Source organism: Triturus cristatus, chromosome 2_1, assembly GCF_964204655.1.
Source record: "Triturus cristatus chromosome 2_1, aTriCri1.1, whole genome shotgun sequence".
Taxonomy (NCBI): Eukaryota; Metazoa; Chordata; class Amphibia; order Caudata; family Salamandridae; genus Triturus; species Triturus cristatus.
The window spans coordinates 10,613,550-10,632,932 of record NC_140581.1 but is presented as its reverse complement, the minus strand read 5'-3'; the positions used below and the strand labels follow the sequence as shown (position 1 = coordinate 10,632,932).

General features: G+C 43.6%; 1 protein-coding gene across 1 annotated transcript in view; it reads left to right on the top strand.

Annotated features, from left to right (window-relative positions):
* LOC146863607 (uncharacterized) overlaps positions 1-19,383 on the top strand; it is a 442,187-nt gene that overhangs the window by 92,627 nt on the left and 330,177 nt on the right. The window contains exon 3 of the mRNA XM_085627628.1: positions 16,751-16,906. Within this exon, the coding sequence (XP_085483754.1) occupies positions 16,817-16,906 (90 nt within the window). The 5' untranslated portion in view covers positions 16,751-16,816. The remainder of the gene's footprint in view (positions 1-16,750; positions 16,907-19,383) is intronic.

Sequence of the window (19,383 nt, the reverse complement as noted above, 5' to 3'; positions counted from 1 at the left end):
GATTCTTTCCACCCCGCCCCAGACCACTTGTGCTCTGGATATGCGGACAGAGGTCCAGGGAGCTTGTGTGCAGGAGGCCTCCTGTAATATTATGCATGATTATGTGAAACCAGGATTAGACTTTGTTTCCTGGAACATAGCAGGGCTACACTCTAAGATAGTCTCATCCAATTGGTCAGACTCTATAGAAAACAACGATATATGTATCTTTCAGGAGACTTGGTCTCTTGAAAGTATATTCCGTCCAGGGTATTTGAACTTTTCAAAACCGGCTGTTGGAGGTGGAAAAGGTAGACTATCTGGAGGGTTAACAATTTGGGTGAGACAAAATGCCGGGTATAGGGTTGAGGAAGTATCGATTAATAGTCATGATATACAAGCCATCCAGTTATGCCATGATCATCAACCAAAAGTGATAGTGCTAAATGTATATGCCAGGGGCACAGTGGGAGGGAAGTCGTCAGAAACTGTTTCCCTACTTGATACCTTTGTGGGTGACAACAGAGGTAAATGCATTATAGTAATCGCTGGTGACTTTAATTGTTGTTTTGAGCTATTGGACTCAGAGGATGGCTATCTTGGTGAAGAAGAAGATTCTCAGTGGAGTATACCTGCTCTGACCCTCGATCCAATAAATAAATGGACTGCGGCTGCCCTCCAATTACAAAAAGGGCTTAAAAACAGTGAATGGGAGGTCAAACTCTGACAGTAAGGGCTCCTATACGTACTGTAATGGTTTACAAAGGAGCCAAATAGATTATTTTTTATTAATCTGGAGCTGTGGGCTCTACTCATTGATATGGAAGTCTGTGAGAGAACAGAAAGTGACCACAATCCCCTGTTATTATCTTTACGGTTGCAAGTTTCAAATATCCTGGCACACCCGTTGGAGCATGTTACGGCGGGTGTTGTTCTTACAAAAGATATGAGAAGATTAAAATGGTAATGCTAATCGACAACAGTACCATACTGGAGCAGATGACAGCTGAGGTTGAGAATTCACTAGCCGTCCTTGCAAACTTAGAATCTCAGGAAGTTATTAATCCAAATATCCTACAGGTGCATGACTCACTGTTTGCTAACTTAAAAACCCTTTTTATTAAACCATGCAATTCTAAAAGATATGTCGCCCCCAAGTCTGCTAAATGGTACAACAAGGCATGTAGAGTAGCTTATAAAAACTTGTCCAAAGCTATTAAATCGAAAATTCAATCAGATATAAAGAATGCTAGGCCTTTTTTATAAAGCTACTCAGCTTAAAGCTAAGAAAGAGGCTGATGATCAACGATGGTGTGATCTCTTACAAGCAAGTAAGGAAAGGGGTATGCAGAAGTTCTGGGAACTTGTTAAATTGGGCAGTAAAATACCCCACAACTTTGTAGCCCCCGAACAGTGGGTGCTTCACTTTCAGGCCCAATTTAATTCCACAAGTGCCATCGTAGTCCAACCTCAAATAGATAAGTCTGACTTAGCTGTGATTTTTAATAGGCCAGAGGTGGAAAAAGCTCTAAAATCTATACCCAAAGGAAGAGCTCCTGGCCCGGATTGTATCCCAGCGGATCTGTTTTTATATGATAAGGATAACTGGCTTGAATATATCTTAACACTCACAAATGCAATAGCTAGTGGTGCTCCAGTCCCTGAGTCATGGCGTGGAGCAGAAATCCTCCCAATTTACAAAAAAGGAGACCGCGCCAATCCTAGTAACTATAGGCCTATAAGTTTGATTGATTCAATGATGTCTCCCTTACAGGCTGGTTTTCGTCCAAACGTCAGTACGATAGACCAAGTGTTTAGGTTTATATTAATTTACTGGCGTGTGGCAATTATCGCAGGTGGTACGATCTACGCTGCCTTCATCGATCTCAAATCTACATTTGATCTAGTTCCCCGTAGTAAGATATAGGGGGCTTTGGAAGTTTTGGGCATGCCTCCAGAACTGCTATCTCTGGTGGTCAAGCTACATAAGTCACATTTTGCCCAAGTAAGGTGGGGGTCCCAGGGTAAGACTACCGAAAGATTCACAGTATCTAAGGGGGTTCGCCAAGGATGTGTCTTGGCGCTAACCCTATTTAGCTTATTTATAAATAGGGTTGTTAACTACTTTGCCTCGTTGCCTACTGACGTTCCCTCTTGCAGGTATGAAGGTCCCTCTGCTTATGTTTGCAGATGACACCCTGATTATTTCAAAAACACAGAAAGGGTTGCAACGGGCACTAAACCGATTTGAGGAATTTTGTGCACATCATGAGTTGCTGATAAACGTGGACAAAACCAAATTTATGGTCTTGCACAAATATAAATCAATTAGAGGGAATGTGTACCTGAATAACATCAAGCTAGAACAAACTGATGTTTTCACTTACATGGGGGTAACCCTGGGTAGAAAACTAAACTGGCAACCTCAAATCAATTTGATGGCGCTTAAGCACGCCCAATTAGCTGGTGTGCTGGGGAAAGAACACAGATTATCTCAGACCAAGCCGGTGGGACCAGCACTTCAGATCTATAATACCAAGGCCAAAGCCTCAGTTCTATATGGCGCAGAGTTATGGGGCCCAGAATACATTTCTAAGAGCTCTAACTGGCCTCCCCCAATCCAGCCCCCTGAAACCCCTTTACCTAGATCTCGGGTGCTATACGCTTGAGGAGGCAGCACAATTTATACCAGTAGCCTTCTGGAGAAGGCTTTGGTCTATTCCGGAGCTGGCTGTTTACGCTAATGCATTGAAAGATGTCATTGAAGACATGGGACAAAGCCATTTATGGGAGGATCCTGTCGGCAACCCTTTTCCCATTAAGAGGATTTTCAAAGAAACTTACTGGAATATGGTTAGAATAAAGTCAGTGTTCCACCCTCTGAATACCTCTTTGACCAGGTTATTTCTGGAGCAGAAATGTGTGGCCCAATACGAGGATTACTGGGATTTTACATCAAAACCAGGTGATAAAAAACTTTATTCCCAGTTCAGAGTAGGTACCATCCCGGTCAAAGCTTTCACCTGTAAATGGAAGAGTGTATCGGGCAACACATGTGTATTTTGTCTAGAGCAGGTCGAGACAGTCCCCCATATACTCTTTGTTTGTCCGGCGTATCAATCCCCCAGAGCCAAATGGATTAAAGTTCACTGTTCCAATATGGGTACCCGATCTTGTGCCACGGCTTTCCGATTATAAATATCAGGTACAGAAGTGCATATCGTGATTGCCGTGGCCAAATTTCTGAGTTGGGCATGGAATATAAGGGCGAATAAGATGAAGACAATCTGAACACGTCAGTACTTTAGGTTTAGGTCTAACAATCCTCGGGCCCAGGGGGGAAAGAAAACTTATAAACAGTCATGAGTTGTGCTCTGAGTATCTTCCCTTCATTTTAATGTACTGTTTTTATCATAGAGTCTTATAATGGAATGTAAGTTTTTTTACTGATACGTTTTTAATTGTTAGTGTTTTCTATATTGTGTATTATTGCCAAATGAATTTATACAAAAATGTTATTATTGTATATAATGGTTGTGTCTTTTATGATCATAATGATCGCAATAAAGACGTTTTGACTGACTGGCTCTAAATCTCTCTTGCACCATTCTTTCAAGAAACCCTGCAGAGGATGCTCTACATCTCTCCTGCTCTATTCTCTTAAGAAACCCTGCTGTGGATGCTCTAACTCTCTCTTGCACCATTCTTTCAAGAAACCCTGCAGAGGATGCTCTAAATCTCTCTTGCAGTTTCAAGGAACCCTGCATATGATGCTCTAAATTTCTCTTGCACTATTCTTTCAAGAAACCCTGCTGAGGATGCTCCGAATATCCCTTGCAATATTCACTGAAGAAGCCCTGCAAAGGATGCTCTGAACATCTCTTGCACTATTCTCTTAAGAAACCCTGCAGATGATGCCATAAATATATCTTGCATTATTCTTGCAAGAAACCCTGCAGATAATGCTCTAAATTTCTCTTTCACTATTCTTTCAAGAAACACTGCAGATGGTGCTCTAGATCTCTCTTGCACTATTCTTCCAAGAAGCCCTTCTAGATGGTGCTCTAATACTATTCTTTCAAGAAACCCTGTGGAGGATGCTCTAAATCTCTCTTGCACTATTCTTTCAAGAAACCCCTCAGATGATGCTCTAAATCTCTCTTGCACTATTCTTTCAAGCAACCCTGCAGATGATGCTCAAAATCTCTCCTGCACTATTCTTTCAGGAAACCCTGCAGAGGATGCTCTAAATCTCTCTTGCACTATTTTCCTAATAATCCCTGCAGAGGATGCTCTGAATATCACTTGAACTATTCTATCAAGAAACCATGCTGAGGGTGCTCTAGATATATCTTGCACTGTTCTCTTAAAAAACACTGCAGATGATGCTATAAATCTCTCTTGCACTATTCTTTCAAGAACCCGGCAGAGGATGCTCTGAATATCCCTTGAACTATTCTATGAAGAAACCCTGCTGAGGATGCTCTAAATATCTCTTGCACTATTCTTTCAGGAAACCCTGCAGATGATGCTCTAAATCTCTTTTGCACTATTCTCTTAAGAAACCCTGCAGATGATGCTCTAAATTTCTCTTGCACTATTCTTTCAAGAAACCCTGCTGAGAGTGCTCCGAATATATTTCCCACTGTTCTCTTAAGAAACCCTGCTGAGGATGCTCTGAATCTCTCTTGCACTATTCTTTCAAGAAACTCTGCAGACGATGCTCTAAATTTCTCTTGCACTATTCTTTCAAGAAACACTGCTGAGGATGCTCCGAATATCTCTTGCAATATTCAATGAAGAAGCCCTTCAAAAGATGCTCTGAAAACCTCTTGCACTATTCTCTTAAGAACCCCTGCAGAGGATGCTCTAAATCTCTCTTGTACTATTCTCTTAAGAAACCCTGATGAGGATGCTCTAAATCTCTCTTGTACTATTCTCTTAAGAAACACTGCAGAGGATGCTCTAAATATCTCCTGCACCATTCTCTTAAGAAACCCTGCAGATGATGCTCTAAATCTCTATTGCACTATTGTTTCAAGAAACCCTGCAGAGGATGCTCCAAATCTCTCTTTCACTATTCTTTCAAGAAACCCTGCAGATGATGCTCTAAATCCCTCTTGCAAATTGGTTTCAAGAAACCCTACAGGTGATGCTTTAAATTTCTCTGGCACTATTCTTTCAAGAAACCCTACAGATGATGCTGTAAATTTCTCTTGCACTATTCTTTCAAGAAACCCTGCTGAGAGTGCTCCGAATATATTTCCCACTGTTCTCTTAAGAAACCCTGCAGATGATGCTCTAAATCTCGCTTGCACCATTCTCTTAAGAAACCCTGCAGTTAATGCCATAAATCTCTCTTGCATTATTCTTTCAAGAAACCCTGCAGATGGTGCTCTTAAACTCTTTTGCACTATTCTTCAAAGAAGCCCTTCTAGATGGTGCTCTAACACTATTCTTTCAAGAAACCCTGCCGAGGGTGCTCTAAATCTCTCTTGCGCTATTCTTTCAGGAAACCCTGCAGATGATGCTCTAAATCTCTCTTGCACTATTCTTTCAAGAATCCCTACAGATGATGCGCTAAATCTCTCTTGCAATATTCTTTCAAGAACCCTGCAGAGGATGCTCTGAATATCTCTTGCACTATTTGTGAGAAGTTGGCCTGATTTATGATGTCCATCAATTATAGTGGGCACCTTGTATCAGTCCAAACAACCCCTTATGGTGAATAGGTTAAAGACAACCTTTATTGAAAGCTATCCTATTGGCAGATATGGAGAGCAGCCTTCAGGCCAGTCTTGAAGGAATGTAAAGCAGCTTGTTCTACCAGTCTACAATCTCTTGAATGACCAAATGAAAGGACAACCACACCAGCCAGATATCTAAAATGTATGTATTTAAGATAAAACACACCCCTCTAGTCTCTTTATGGGACTGGAGCTCTAAGTACTTAATTTACAAGTCAGCAATCAACAGTAATAGCACAAATACATGTTTGGGCCCTAGGGGCGTACCAAACCATATACCAAAAAAGTGGTATAAGAACCACGACTGAACTAGACTCAAGGCCTAGAGCCTGTAGAATCTCTGGGATCCCAAGTAACCACCCAAGGTAGTGACACAGGGGACCCACGGGGACCGTGTGCAGTGTGTAAACACAGCCACGTGTTCCCGTTAGCTTCTAAGGGCAATGTCGCGCTTGGCTATTTAAAGATTCGGGACACTTAGAATCGAGTTAGGACCAAACCCTTTTGGACTTAGGAAGTTCTAGGGCTAGCACCCACGGGAGCACCGGAGTACTCGTGTTACCTCACCCTGGGAAGCCAGGTGCATAGGTGTCTTTTGGTGTCGGGTCATGTGGTGAAGAAGTGCTGATGCTGTGAAGAGGAGAAGTGTTCGAAGTGATCCAAGCCTGGATCTAGGATGGAAGGAACCTGAAAGCAGAGGGGACAGAGTCTGGGTCACTTGCCAGTGACTAGGGGCACGATGGACCAATGCACACAGATGTCGGGTGTTTCAGGTGAGTAGATGGGTATCTTGACTCTTCAGCCACGAGGTCCAGAAGGTGCCGATGACAACCAGGAGCGGGATTCAAGCTGCACCACAAAGTCTGCCGAGTGCTGCTGTGTCGGCAACTAGATTGGACCCAACAAGCCTTGGCAACAGCAAGTCACTTGGAATCAGAGAAAGGATGGCGGTGCAGACCAGCAAGGTCTGGGGGACTCACCCAGCAAGGGCAAGTCGGAGCAAACAGGAAAGCCCAATAAGAAGAGGAGTTACCTTCGTGGGGACCTACTAGCCAACGGGCTAGCGCTTCGCGAAGAAGCCTCAAGCGGTCGCATTGGAAACTGGCCCATGGGTCACACATGGAGTGGAGGTCAGAAATCTTCGGTGCAGTAGATGCTCAAGGCTGAGGCTACTCTCAGCCGAAAGCACAACTTCGAGGAGGACCAGGAAAATGATGGTGTTGCAAAAGTTCACAGTGTCCAGGGGTCCATGGTTCCATGTCACCCACGATAGCCACGGGCCTCAGCTTTGCTGTGGATTCAGGGTATTCTCGGGAAGTCTAGAAATCCACCTCTGGTGATGCAAAGACTTCAGCGTCCAGCGGGAGCTTCAGCGATTCAGACTGGTTGGTTGCCTCTTTGTTGCCTGCCAAGTAGGGGAGTCACTCCTTGACCCCAAGGGAGATTTTTTCAGCCTTCTAGTTAAAGTATAACATCGAAGGTCCAGGACATATATTGCAGAGTTTCGTCCAGGGTACTATAAAGTCGCATGGACTGGGTTCCCATACTTATACTAAGTTTGGGGGTTGGACATACTCTAGGGACCCACCTATGGGTGGGCTGAAAAAGAGGGGTGGTTACACCCATTTTCTTTGTCCAGTTTCGTCCCAGAGCAGGGGCAGGTAGCCCCTGCAACCGGTTTGAACTGGACTATGCACAGGGACACCGAGTGTGCCCCCAGTGCAGGACTTCAAAGCACCAGAGGGTGCTCCCGCCCATCCCCAATACACATCTGCCTGTCTGAGGAGGTGGTTACACCTCCCTGGGACAGGAAAACTATTGTCCAGGCCTCCCCTGCCGGAGTTTCGGTCAGCAGCAGGAGGCCAGACTCGTGTCTGTGGCAGAGGCATCCATTCTGTGATGCCCGGGGTTTTAGAAAGTCCTACCGGGTTAGACCAGTGTGAACATGTCTCTCCCTCTAGAAGGGGGGAATGCTACACCCGCCGCCAGAATTGGGGGGGGGGGTAGTATTCTAAAGCGTTTGACACCAAACACAACATGTTTCTGTGCAGCCATCCCAAAGTTAGCATTTACCGCGAGGTTATAATGCACTTAAGAGTAAATGGTCAGGCTGCACCACAAACAGCATCAGAGGAGGTACTCCGAACGCTGCAGAGGGGCTCTGCTCATGGAGGGGCTCCCTCTCACATAAAAACCAAACACTCTGCCTTCAGGATTGTTAAGGCCTGCAATAGGAGTGTCTTATAGGTTTTATATGTGTGTGCAATGATAGTGATATAGGTAGCCTATACCACAGTAAGGGGTGCAGCACACCCTTACCCAGGCTGCAGTAGCAGACCTGTGGTGTCATTTTGGAGTGCTTCCCAGGGGTGGTACAATACATGCTTGAGCCTCTGGTAGGCCTCTGAGTAACCTATGCCCTAGGCACATAGTATATCATATACTAGGGGCTTATAAGGCACTCCAGAATCCAATTAGATATGTACCTAATGTACATGCAAACCATTTTAGAGAGGAAGCAGCTAGGCTGTGCTCCTGAATAGACGGGCCACAGCCAGACTAAGGTTGAAAAACAGTGAAACACCAGCAAAAAGTGGGGGTACCCATGTAACGCAGATCCTACTCTCCTACACTGTTCTCTTAAGAAACATTGCAGAGGCTGCTCTAGATCTCTCCTGCACCATTCTTTTAAGAAACCCTGCAGCAGATGCCATAAATATCTCTTGCATTATTCTTGCAAGAAACCCTGCAGAGGATGCTCTAAATCTCTGTGGCATTATTCGTTCAAGAAACCCTGCAGATGATGCTCTAAATGTCTTCTGCACTATTCTTCCAAGAAACCCTGTAGATGATGCTCTAAATCTCTCTTGCACTATTCTTCCAAGAAACCCTGTAGATGATGCTCTAAATCTCTCTTGCACTATTCTTTCCAGAAACCCTGTAGATGATGCTCTAAATCTCTCTTGCACTCTACTTTCATGAAACCCTACAGATGATGCTCTAAATCTCTCTTGCACTGTTCTCTTGGGAAACCCTGCAGATGATGATCTAAATCTCTCCTGCACCATTCTCTTGAGAAACCCTGCATAAGATGCTCTAAAACTCTCTTGCACTATTCTTTCAAGAAACCCTGCAGAGGATGCTCCAAATCTCTCTTTCACTATTCTTTCAAGAAACCCCGCAGATGGTGCTCTAAATCTCTCTTGCACTATTCTTTCAAGAAACCCTGCAGAGGGTGATCTAAATATCTCTTGCAGTATGCTTTCAAGAAGCCCTGCTGATGATGCTCTAATTCTCTCCTGCACCATTCTCTTAAGAAACCCTGCAGATGATGCTCTAAATCTCTCTTGCACTATTCTTTCAAGAAACCCTGCAGAGGATGCTCCAAATAAACTTTCACTATTCTTTCAAGAAACCCAGTAGATGGTGCTCTAAATTTCTCTTGCACTATTCTTTCAAGAAACCCTGCAGAGAATGCGCTAAATCTCTCTTGCACTATTCTTTCAAGAAACCCAGCAGATGATGCTCTAAATCTCTCTGGCAAATTGCTTTCAACAAACCCTGCAGATGAGGCTCTAAATCCCTCCTGCACTATTACTTCAAGAAACCCTGCAGATGATGCTCTAAATCTCTCTTGCACTATTTTTTTCAAGAAACCCTTCAGATGATGCTCTAAACCTCTCTTGCACTATTCTTTTAAGAAACCCTGCAGAGGGTGCTCTAAACCACTCTTGCACTATTCTTTCAAGAAACCCTGCAGAGGATGCTCTGAATATCTCTTGCACTATTCTCTCAGGAAACCCTGCTGGAGATATTATAAGTATCTCTTGCACTATTCTCTCAAGAAACCCTGCAGAGTATGCTTTAAATCTCTCTAGCCCTATTCTCTTAGTAAACACCACAGCAGACGCTCTGAATATTTCTTGAACTATTTTCTCAAGAAACCCAGCTGAGGATGCTCCAAATATTTCTTTCACGATTCTCTTTAAAAAACCTGCAGAGGATGCTTTAAATCTCTCTTGCACTATTCTCTTGAGAAGCCATGTAGAGGATGTTCTAAATCTCTCTTCCACTATTCTTTCAAGAAACCCTGCAGATGATACTCTAAATCTCTCTTGCCGCATCCTTTCAAGGAATCCTGCAGATGATGCTCTAACCTTTTCTCGTACTATTCTTTCAGGAAACCCTGCAGATGATGCTGTAAATCTCTCTTGCACTATTCTCTCAAGAACCCCTGCAGAGTATGCTTTAAATCTCTCTAGCCCTATTTCCTTAGTAAACCCCACAGAGGACACTCTGAATATCTCTTGAACTATTTTCTCAAGAAACCCTGCTGAGGATGCTCCAAATATCTCATGCACGATTCTCTTAAAAAAAAAACCTGCAAAGGATGCTCTAACTCTCTCTTGCACTATTCTCTTAAGAAGCCATGTAGAGGATGCTCTAAATCACTCTTCCACTATTATTTAAAGAAACCCTGCAGATGATGCTCTAAATCTCTCTTGCCACATCCTTTCAAGAAACCCTGCAGATGATGCTCTTTTTCTTGCACTATTCTTTTAAGAAAACCTGCAGATGATGCTTTAAATCTCTCTTGCACTATTCTTTCAAGAAAACCCTGCATATGGTGCTCTAAATCCCTCTTGCATTGTTCTTTCTAGAAATCCTGCAGAGGGTGCTCTAAATCTCTCTTGCACTATTCTTTCAAGAAAACCCTGCATATGGTGCTCTAAACCTCTCTTGCACTATTCTTTCAAGAAACCCTGCAGAGGATGCTCCAAATCTCTCTTTCACTATTCTTTCAAGAAACCCCGCAGATGGTGCTCTAATCCTCTCTTGCACTATTCTTTCAAGAAACCCTGCAGAGGGTGATATAAATCTCTCTTGCAGTATGCTTTCAATAAACCCTGCAGATGATGCTCTAATTCTCTCCTGCACCATTCTCTTAAGAAACCCTGCAGATGATGCTCTAAATCACTCTTGCACTATTCTTTCAATAAACCCTACAGAGGATGCTCCACATCTCTCTTTCACTTTTCTTTCAAGAAACCCTGCAGATGGTGCTCTAAATCTCTCTTGCACTATTCTTTCAACAAACCCTGCAGAGGATGCTCTAAATCTCTCTTGCACTATTCTTTCAAGAAACCCTGCTGATGATGCTCCGAATATCTCTTACACTATTCATTTAAGAAGCCATTCAAAGGATGCTCTGAAAAATTCTAGCACTATTCTTTTAAGAAACACTGCAGAGGATGCTCTCAATCTCTCCTGTACCATTCTCTTAAGAAACCCTGCAGATGATGCCATAAATATCTCTTGCATTATTCTTGCAAGAAACCCTGCAGAGAATGCTCTAAATCTCTCTGGCATTATTCGTTCAAGTACTCATGCAGATGATGCTCTAAAGGTCTTCTGCACTATTCTTCCAAGAAACCCTGTAGATGATGCTCTAAATCTCTCTTGCACTATTCTTTCAAGAAACCCTGTAGATGATGCTCTAAATCTCTCTTGCCCTAATCTTTCAAGACACCCTGCAGATGATGCTCTAAATCTCTCTTGTACTATTCTTTCAAGAAAGCCTCCAGATGATGCTCTAAAACTCTCTTGCATTGTTCTCTTAGGAAAGCCTGCAGATGATGCTCTAAATCTCTCCTGCACCATTCTCTTAAGAAACCCTGCAGAGGATGCTCCAAATCTCTCTTTCGCTATTCTTTCAAGAAACCCTGCAGATGGTGCTCTAAATCTCTCTTGCACTATTCTTTCAAGAAACCCTACAGAGGGTGATCTAAATCTCTCTTGCACTATGCTTTCAAGAATCCCTGCAGATGATGTTCTAATTCTCTCCTGCACCATTCTCTTAAGAAACCCTGCTGATGATGATCTAACCCTCTCTTGCACTATTCTTTCAAGAAACCCTGCAGATGATGCTCTAAATCTCTCTTGCACTATTCTTTCAAGGAACCCTGCAAATGAGGCTCTAAATCTCTCCTGCACTAATACTTCAAGAAACCCTGCAGATGATGCTCTCAATATCTCTTGCACTATTCTTTCAAGAAACCCTGCCTATGATGCTCTGAACCTCTCTTGCACTATTCTTTCAAGAAACAATGCAGATGATGCTCTAAATCTCTCTTGCACTATTCTTTCAAGGAACCCTGCAAATGAGGCTCTAAATCTCTCCTGCACTAATACTTCAAGAAACCCTGCAGATGATGCTCTCAATATCTCTTCCACTATTCTTTCAAGAAACCCTGCCTATGATGCTCTGAACCTCTCTTGCACTATTCTTTCAAGAAACAATGCAGATGATGCTCTAAATCTCTCTTGAACTATTTTTTCAAGAAACCCTTCAGATAGTGCTCTAAATCTCTCTCGCACTTTTCTTTCAAGAAATCCTTCAGATGATGCTTTAAATCTCTCTTGCACAATTCTTTCAAGAAAACCCTGCATATGGCGCTATAAATCCCTCTTGCATTGTTCTTTCAAGAAATCCAGCAGAGGATGCCCTCAATCTCTCGTGCACTATTTTTTCAAGGAACCCTGCAGAGGGTGCTCTAAACCTCTCTTGCACTATTCTTACAAGGAACCCTGCAGATGATGCTCTAAATCTCTCTTGCAAATTGCTTTCTAGAAACCCAGCAGGTGATGCTTTAAATCTCTCTGACACTATTCTTTCAAGAAACCCTGCCTATGATGCTCTGAACCTCTCTTGCACTATTCTTTCAAGAAACAATGCAGATGATGCTCTAAATCTCTCTTGCACTATTCTTTCAAGGAACCCTGCAAATGAGGCTCTAAATCTCTCCTGCACTAATACTTCAAGAAACCCTGCAGATGATGCTCTCAATATCTCTTCCACTATTCTTTCAAGAAACCCTGCCTATGATGCTCTGAACCTCTCTTGCACTATTCTTTCAAGAAACAATGCAGATGATGCTCTAAATCTCTCTTGAACTATTTTTTCAAGAAACCCTTCAGATAGTGCTCTAAATCTCTCTCGCACTTTTCTTTCAAGAAATCCTTCAGATGATGCTTTAAATCTCTCTTGCACAATTCTTTCAAGAAAACCCTGCATATGGCGCTATAAATCCCTCTTGCATTGTTCTTTCAAGAAATCCAGCAGAGGATGCCCTCAATCTCTCGTGCACTATTTTTTCAAGGAACCCTGCAGAGGGTGCTCTAAACCTCTCTTGCACTATTCTTACAAGAAACCCTGCAGATGAGGCTCTAAATCTCTCCTGCACTAATACTTCAAGAAACCCTGCAGAGGTCGTGGGGTCTCAGGATCCGAAGTTAGGATTGCCAGGAGGACCTCCTTGGGGTATTGGGCCACTCAGTCTCGGGCTTTGATGGTCGGGCACAGAGTGGTGCAGGATCCGGAGTCTGAAGTTTAGTGAGTTTGAGCAAGCCTGATGCTAAAAGGTGATAGAGTTTGTTAGAGGCAGGACCTCGGGGCTCCGGGGGGTCTGCTTCTGCTGTACATACTGTTTCTTTGCTGTATGCAGGTTATGGTCAGGTAGGGCTGGGGCCAAGTCAGTTGATATGCTCAGTTTCTTCCTGTCAACACAGCTCTGCGGGCCTTTTTTCTGGCTCGAATCTGCGGAGGTAAGGTTCAGGGTCGGCCCAAAATTCAAATTTTAGGGGCATTAAAGTGTTGTGCATGTCAGGACCAATGGGTCCCATCCTTTGGGTGGGTACACCCCTATTATGCCACCCTCCAGTGGGAAGGGGCATGAGCCTCTTCCTAATTGACTGAGTCCCACATCTTCAAGATGGAGAGGCCTGAAATGTGTGCTTCACCTCACCTCTCTCACCTGAGGGGTGGGGTTGGCAAATGTGGGCACACCTTTCTTCCTAGTTTGGATTTCTCACCAATTCTCCCACCTAAGTGGGGGGCCAGAACCGAATAGGGCCAGAACCGAATAGGCTGCCATCTTTACCTCCAAATTGACATACCCCCTCTCTGCCAGCACATACGTCAAAACAGTGCCCAAAGCATTTCTATTTTTTTTCACTGAAAATGGCTGAAATATGTGGACTCTGGGTCAGCTGGAAGACATGGAACTGGACCAACCATGGCAATTTCTGGATCCAAGAGACCCAGAAAACCCAGGTTGGTTTGACTCACATGCGTCTCAGTGTTTTCTTGCACAGTAAGTCCTGCAAATGTCAAAGGATGGGTCAATAGAGAATATGTTCCACTTAAATATGTTACAGAATACTTCTCCCAACTAAAATGTTGTGCCCCATGTTCAGATTGACCTCACACACCTAATGAAACTAAACCTTAGCTAGAACCAAAAGAAGGCTTTACTGGAGCACTTTGACCTCCTCTTGTGGATGAGGGACCCACTCGGAGAAGGAGGACTCCATTCCTATCAGGAAAAGTGACAGAATGCCGGTGGGTAAAGGCTGTTGTTGGCATTCACAGATTCTGAAACTTTCTCTCACAAAACTTTGAGGAAATTCTGTGATTTTAACCAGACTGTGACATTTATAGGGCAGTCTAGGTAAAAACAAAATGTTGTTGCAGCCACAGACTTCATGCCAGCCTGGAATACTGCAGCTAACCACATCACCAGAAAGACTGAAATCTTTATGTCTCCATGTTGAATTTTGGGGCTTTTCCATTGAGGTTGACATAGCCCACTCATACAAGCAGGGTACTTCTTTAATTGGAAGAAGTTTAGAAATACAACATTATTTAACATTTCATATTGCTCTAAAATTTTTTAATTTATTGGGTATTCAAAATATGTCAGTGTGAAAGCATGAACCCAGCTTGCAAACCGTCCTCTGAATCGCACGAAATTAAGTCTCATTTGTGATGGAGTAACCCGTCCGCCATACTCGAAATCAGGCCCTAAGTCAAATAGCCAATTTTCCTAAACATTGATTCTTGGGGACATTTAAAAAGTGCATTGCGTTTCTGCGTACCCATTTTTCATTCATTAGATTTTCATTTTCAGCTGCAGCTCAGTTGATACTAGAGTGATTTTTTGGATAACCAACATGCTCCATATATCCCAGGGAGTAGAACATTTTGTCCGGTTAGACTACATTGGCAATTGCTGCAAGAACGTTCCAGATTAAAGCATTTCCATCTACTTTCATTTTTTTCCAATGATTTTTTATTTCAACGATTAGTTTCTTTGAGAAAGCCACACACAGTTTATAAAATTACCCTTTGCAGAATTCTGAATTATGTCCCTTTTCAGAAAAGTACAGCCTTCTGAGTTTCACACGTTCTTACCACTATTGCTAGTTTATAACTGCAGCAATAAATATGAAAAATTGATTACCATTTGAAAATTAAAAAATCTGTGGTAAATAAAAAATAAAAAAATTCAAGACTGTTGCTTTTGGTAGATAGGAAGAAGAGAATGTTGCAGCACAGCTGCCATTTTAATTGCTGACATTTCCGGAGCAATGTTATACTTTCTTGTTTGCATATTTTTCCAATGTTTTCCCCAAAACACAACATACTGCTACATTTTAGTATTCTTTCAGCTTCCTCCAGGGGGATCAACTAACCCTGGGCACTAGGGGAAGATTTGCATGGTTTTGCGACAGGTTGCATGAGGTTTGAGGCAGAGCCTTGACACAAAATCATTTTTGGGCTTTTACTAAGCCACACAAATCTATTTTGCATGGCTTAGTAAGTGCAAAGTAATGCAACGCAGCGTTGTGTCACGTAGACATCACATGGGTGAGGCACAGTCGCTCCCGTGCTTCCACCCTTGTATTTTGAAGCAAACCCAGATGTACAATGACTTGTAAACCTGAGGTAGGCCGCCCGACAGAGGCTGAACCAGGAGGATATCTTTATTTCTCCTTGTTACTTCCTCTTTGCATTCTGCAGCGCACATAGAAAGAGGGAAATGCCCCATAGGATTGCATTGGTTCGGGAAGGTGTCCTTACTTGCACAAACCTGTCCTGTCAGTAACACAGGCACTCTTGCACCACAGTGCGAGGGTGCCTGAGTATGCCATTGCACGACGAGGGCTGAGGAGCACCATATCTTAGTAGACATGGCGCTTTTCATCTCTCTCCCACACACACAACACACTCTGGCAATGTGCCTTGCTGCACTGGTTTGTGATAATTCTTAATAAATCTGCCCCTAAGTTTTCAAGAACATTAAAATAAATATCTGGCTTTCACATGGAGACTGCACCAGGGGGCAGTGGTGTTTTGTGACCATACCTTGGCAAGCATGCTCGAGTCAGGAGACATGGGATGGAAGAGAGCCCAGGAGAGCTCTGGCAAGGCTCAGCTCCACAGAACAATGCGGCGGTGCTGCAGACCCAGGCTGCTGTAGACAGCTCTGATCAGGGCTTTCATTTTATTTTATTTTCTAATAACCCGCTTTCCCCCATGTCCTCCAGCCCTCCCACCCCTCACACATCCTGCCCCCCTAACTCCTATTCATGCCAGCCGCCACTGTGTTTTTCTCATATACATCTTTATAATGCATGCCTTTACCACACATTTATGGTAAGTTGGGAGTTCCCCCCCACAACCTCTACTGTAGCCTAGTAAGGATGCGTAAGACAGGCTCTTCTGTGGCCATGCCCTAGTCGACTCTCTGGGGAATCCTGCATCATACCTGCTGATTGAATGCGCTTGAAATGTCGATTGTTTGCAGATAGCAAGAGCCATGAGCCCCTCTGCAGTGACTCTGTAGCCTCCAATATCGGTGACCCTCTCATCCTCCCCAGCCAATCCCTCTGTTTGCAAAGCGTCACTTGTTTTCCACGGACACGCCATTTTCATTTTATTATCTCTGTCCTGGCTGGTAAATGTTGCTTCTGTTCCTTAATATCATAACAAAACATAAATTCCACTTTTAAATTGCTTTTCGGGAGGAATTAAAATGTGAAGGTCATTCCTTGAACCCAAACAGCCGCTCTCCTGTTGCCTTTTCTTGTGTTCACATCTCTCATTTGTGTCCCTCTCAATTCCATCGCCTTACCCTTCAAATTCGGAGTCACTGACCCTGTTTGTTGTCTTGTTCCCTCAGGCAGCTGACACCTTTGGGACCCCCTGGATCCTTGGGGCGCCGCAGGCGTGAGGACGCGCGCCCACCATGGGGAACTACTGCGTGACGTTTGTCAACGAGACCCCCTACGTGTTCAGCTATGCTCACACCTATTGGGGCAGCGAGTGGAACATTCAGGCAAGTACGGCCCTAATGGACGTCCCCATTTGTGTCGGATGGATGCGCCCTCTATTTCTCTCACCTGCATCCCATGTCCGAGTCGCTGTTCTTTCACTGCTGACAGTTGTCGCCTTGACAGGAATCCTCGTCCAATCGAGTGGTAGGACTCCTGCTTTCACTCTCCGCTCCATCTTTTTTTTTAAGTTCAAAAGATTTTTATTGGATAAGTAAAGGTGTCAATACATGAGAAAAAATACAAACATGTCTTCAATTGGAGGAGAAAGGTAATACATGGTAGTGAAAATATACAATTAATCAGAGGATAACAAAGGTTTGAGGCTAAATATCAAAAAACAGCGCTGGTAATAATGAACAATAAAGTAGCTTATATAAAAAGAATAATGCAAATGAAAAACAATGTCACTCAGGGAGGCTTAGAGACCTCTTGCTGAATAGGCGATACATGGGAAGAGCGTTTAGCACAGATATCTAGATACAAGGTTACAGGAAGCCATAAATCATGTCGTTTAGCAGCTAAACTAAGGGGGTGCACAAAGACAGTATCTAGCCTGTGATTATAACACACATTGTACCACCATGCTTTGAAAGAGATATTCGTAAAGTTTTTCCAGTTGACGGTGATTTGCTGGAACGCAACAGCTAACAACAAATCAACAATTTGCGCATTAAGATGAATGTCATCCCAACAAGGAGAGAGGCTCCCTAAAAAAATATTGACAAAAGAGAAGGGGGATGTAGTATGGAATATGGCATTGATTTGGGCCCAAACTAGTGTCCAGAAATTTTTCGTGAAAGTGCAAGAGAAAAGCATGTGAAAAAGAGTTGCGTTAGGAGCAGAACAGGACCAACAGAGATCAGGTGTGGAAGAAAAGCTCTTATTCAACATCTGGGGAGAGAAGAGAAGTCTGTTGTAAATGAAGAAAAGAGTTTGTGTGAGGGAAGCAGCCCTAGATGTCTTGCGAAGTTTGGTCCATAGTTTATCCCAAAGGGAGGTGGGCCAAGAGATGGCAAAATCAGATTCCCACTGTTCCTCAACTTTGGATTTTGGTCTTGGTGTGAGAATCATATGGAATGAGTGGTATAATGAGGAGGCTGTAGGGTGAGTGCGCAGGAAGGAATGAAGCTGTGAGGTAGGGTTGGGAGGGCGAGGATGCATGGGGTGGTTAGAGAGAAGAGCATAAGTGGACATGACTGCATTTTTAAGCGCAAGATACTTGCAGGCAAAAGAACGGGGGAGATGGAAGTGTTGGCTGAGAGCGGAGAAGGATAAGAAATCAGAATTAGAGAAGAGTTGAGATACCCAGATTAAACCCCTCTGTCTCCAGGTTTTCCAATAAAAGGGTTTGCGATTGATGGTTATACTGTTGTTGTGCCAGATAGTGGAATTGAGAAACTCTGCTATAGAGGAAGGGGGGCTTGGAGAGGTGGAGAGAAGCAGCTTGGCTGTGAACTTGTGGATAGGAATGGAGGAGAAGTGAGGCTTGCGAGAGAATGAGAGGTATTCAGCAAAAGTGAAAGGGGATAAGGAAAGTCGCTCAATGACAACCCATAAGGGGGACGGCTCAGCAGGGTCTTGCAGCCATTGGGAAGCTTGCCGCAAAAGGAATGCCTTGTGGTAAGCGGGAAAATTTGGAAAGTTAACTCCACCCTCAGACTTGGGGAGTTGCAATCTGAACAGGGACATACGAGCTTTTTTGCCGGACCAAAGAAAGGAAGAGAGAATAGTGTTGATTTTCTTAAAGAACTTAGCAGGGATAGGAATTGGGATGTTAGAAATGGTGTAAAGGACTAACGGGGAGAGCATCATTTTAATCGTGTCAAGACGGCCCCACCAGGAGAGGTATAATGGGTGCCATCTAGAGGTGAGGTCGGACAATTTTTGGATGCATTTATTGAGGCATAACGAAACAGTGTCAGAGAGGGAGGAAGTAATGTGTAAACCTAGATATTTGATATGTGAGGGGCTCCAAGTAAAATTGGACGCCATAAAGTCCGGTTTAAAAGTGAACTTGGTAAGGGGTAAAATCTCACACTTGTCATTGTTTAGCTTATAACCTGAAATCTGAGAGTAGTCATGGACTTCAGCTAGGAATGCGGGAATGGAAGATGTGGGGTTAGACATGAATAGTAGAATATCGTCTGCGTAGGCAGCAAGTTTAAAATTAGTTTGGGAGATTTGGAAACCATGTAAGTTGGGATTTTGACGAAGCTTTGAAAGAAAAGGTTCCAGGGCCAAATTAAAAAGAAAAGGGGAAAGAGGGCATCCCTGACGAACACCCCTACCCAGATTGAAAAAAGAGGAGACTAGACCGTTGGCGCAAACCGCCGCTCTAGGACTGGAATAAAGGAAGGAGATAAAAGAGATGAAATGTGGGCCAAATCCAAACCATTTGAGGGCGGAGAAAAGGAAAGTCCACTCCACCCTATCAAACGCTTTTTCCGCGTCTAGGGCAATGGCTGCTAGTGAGTGTTGG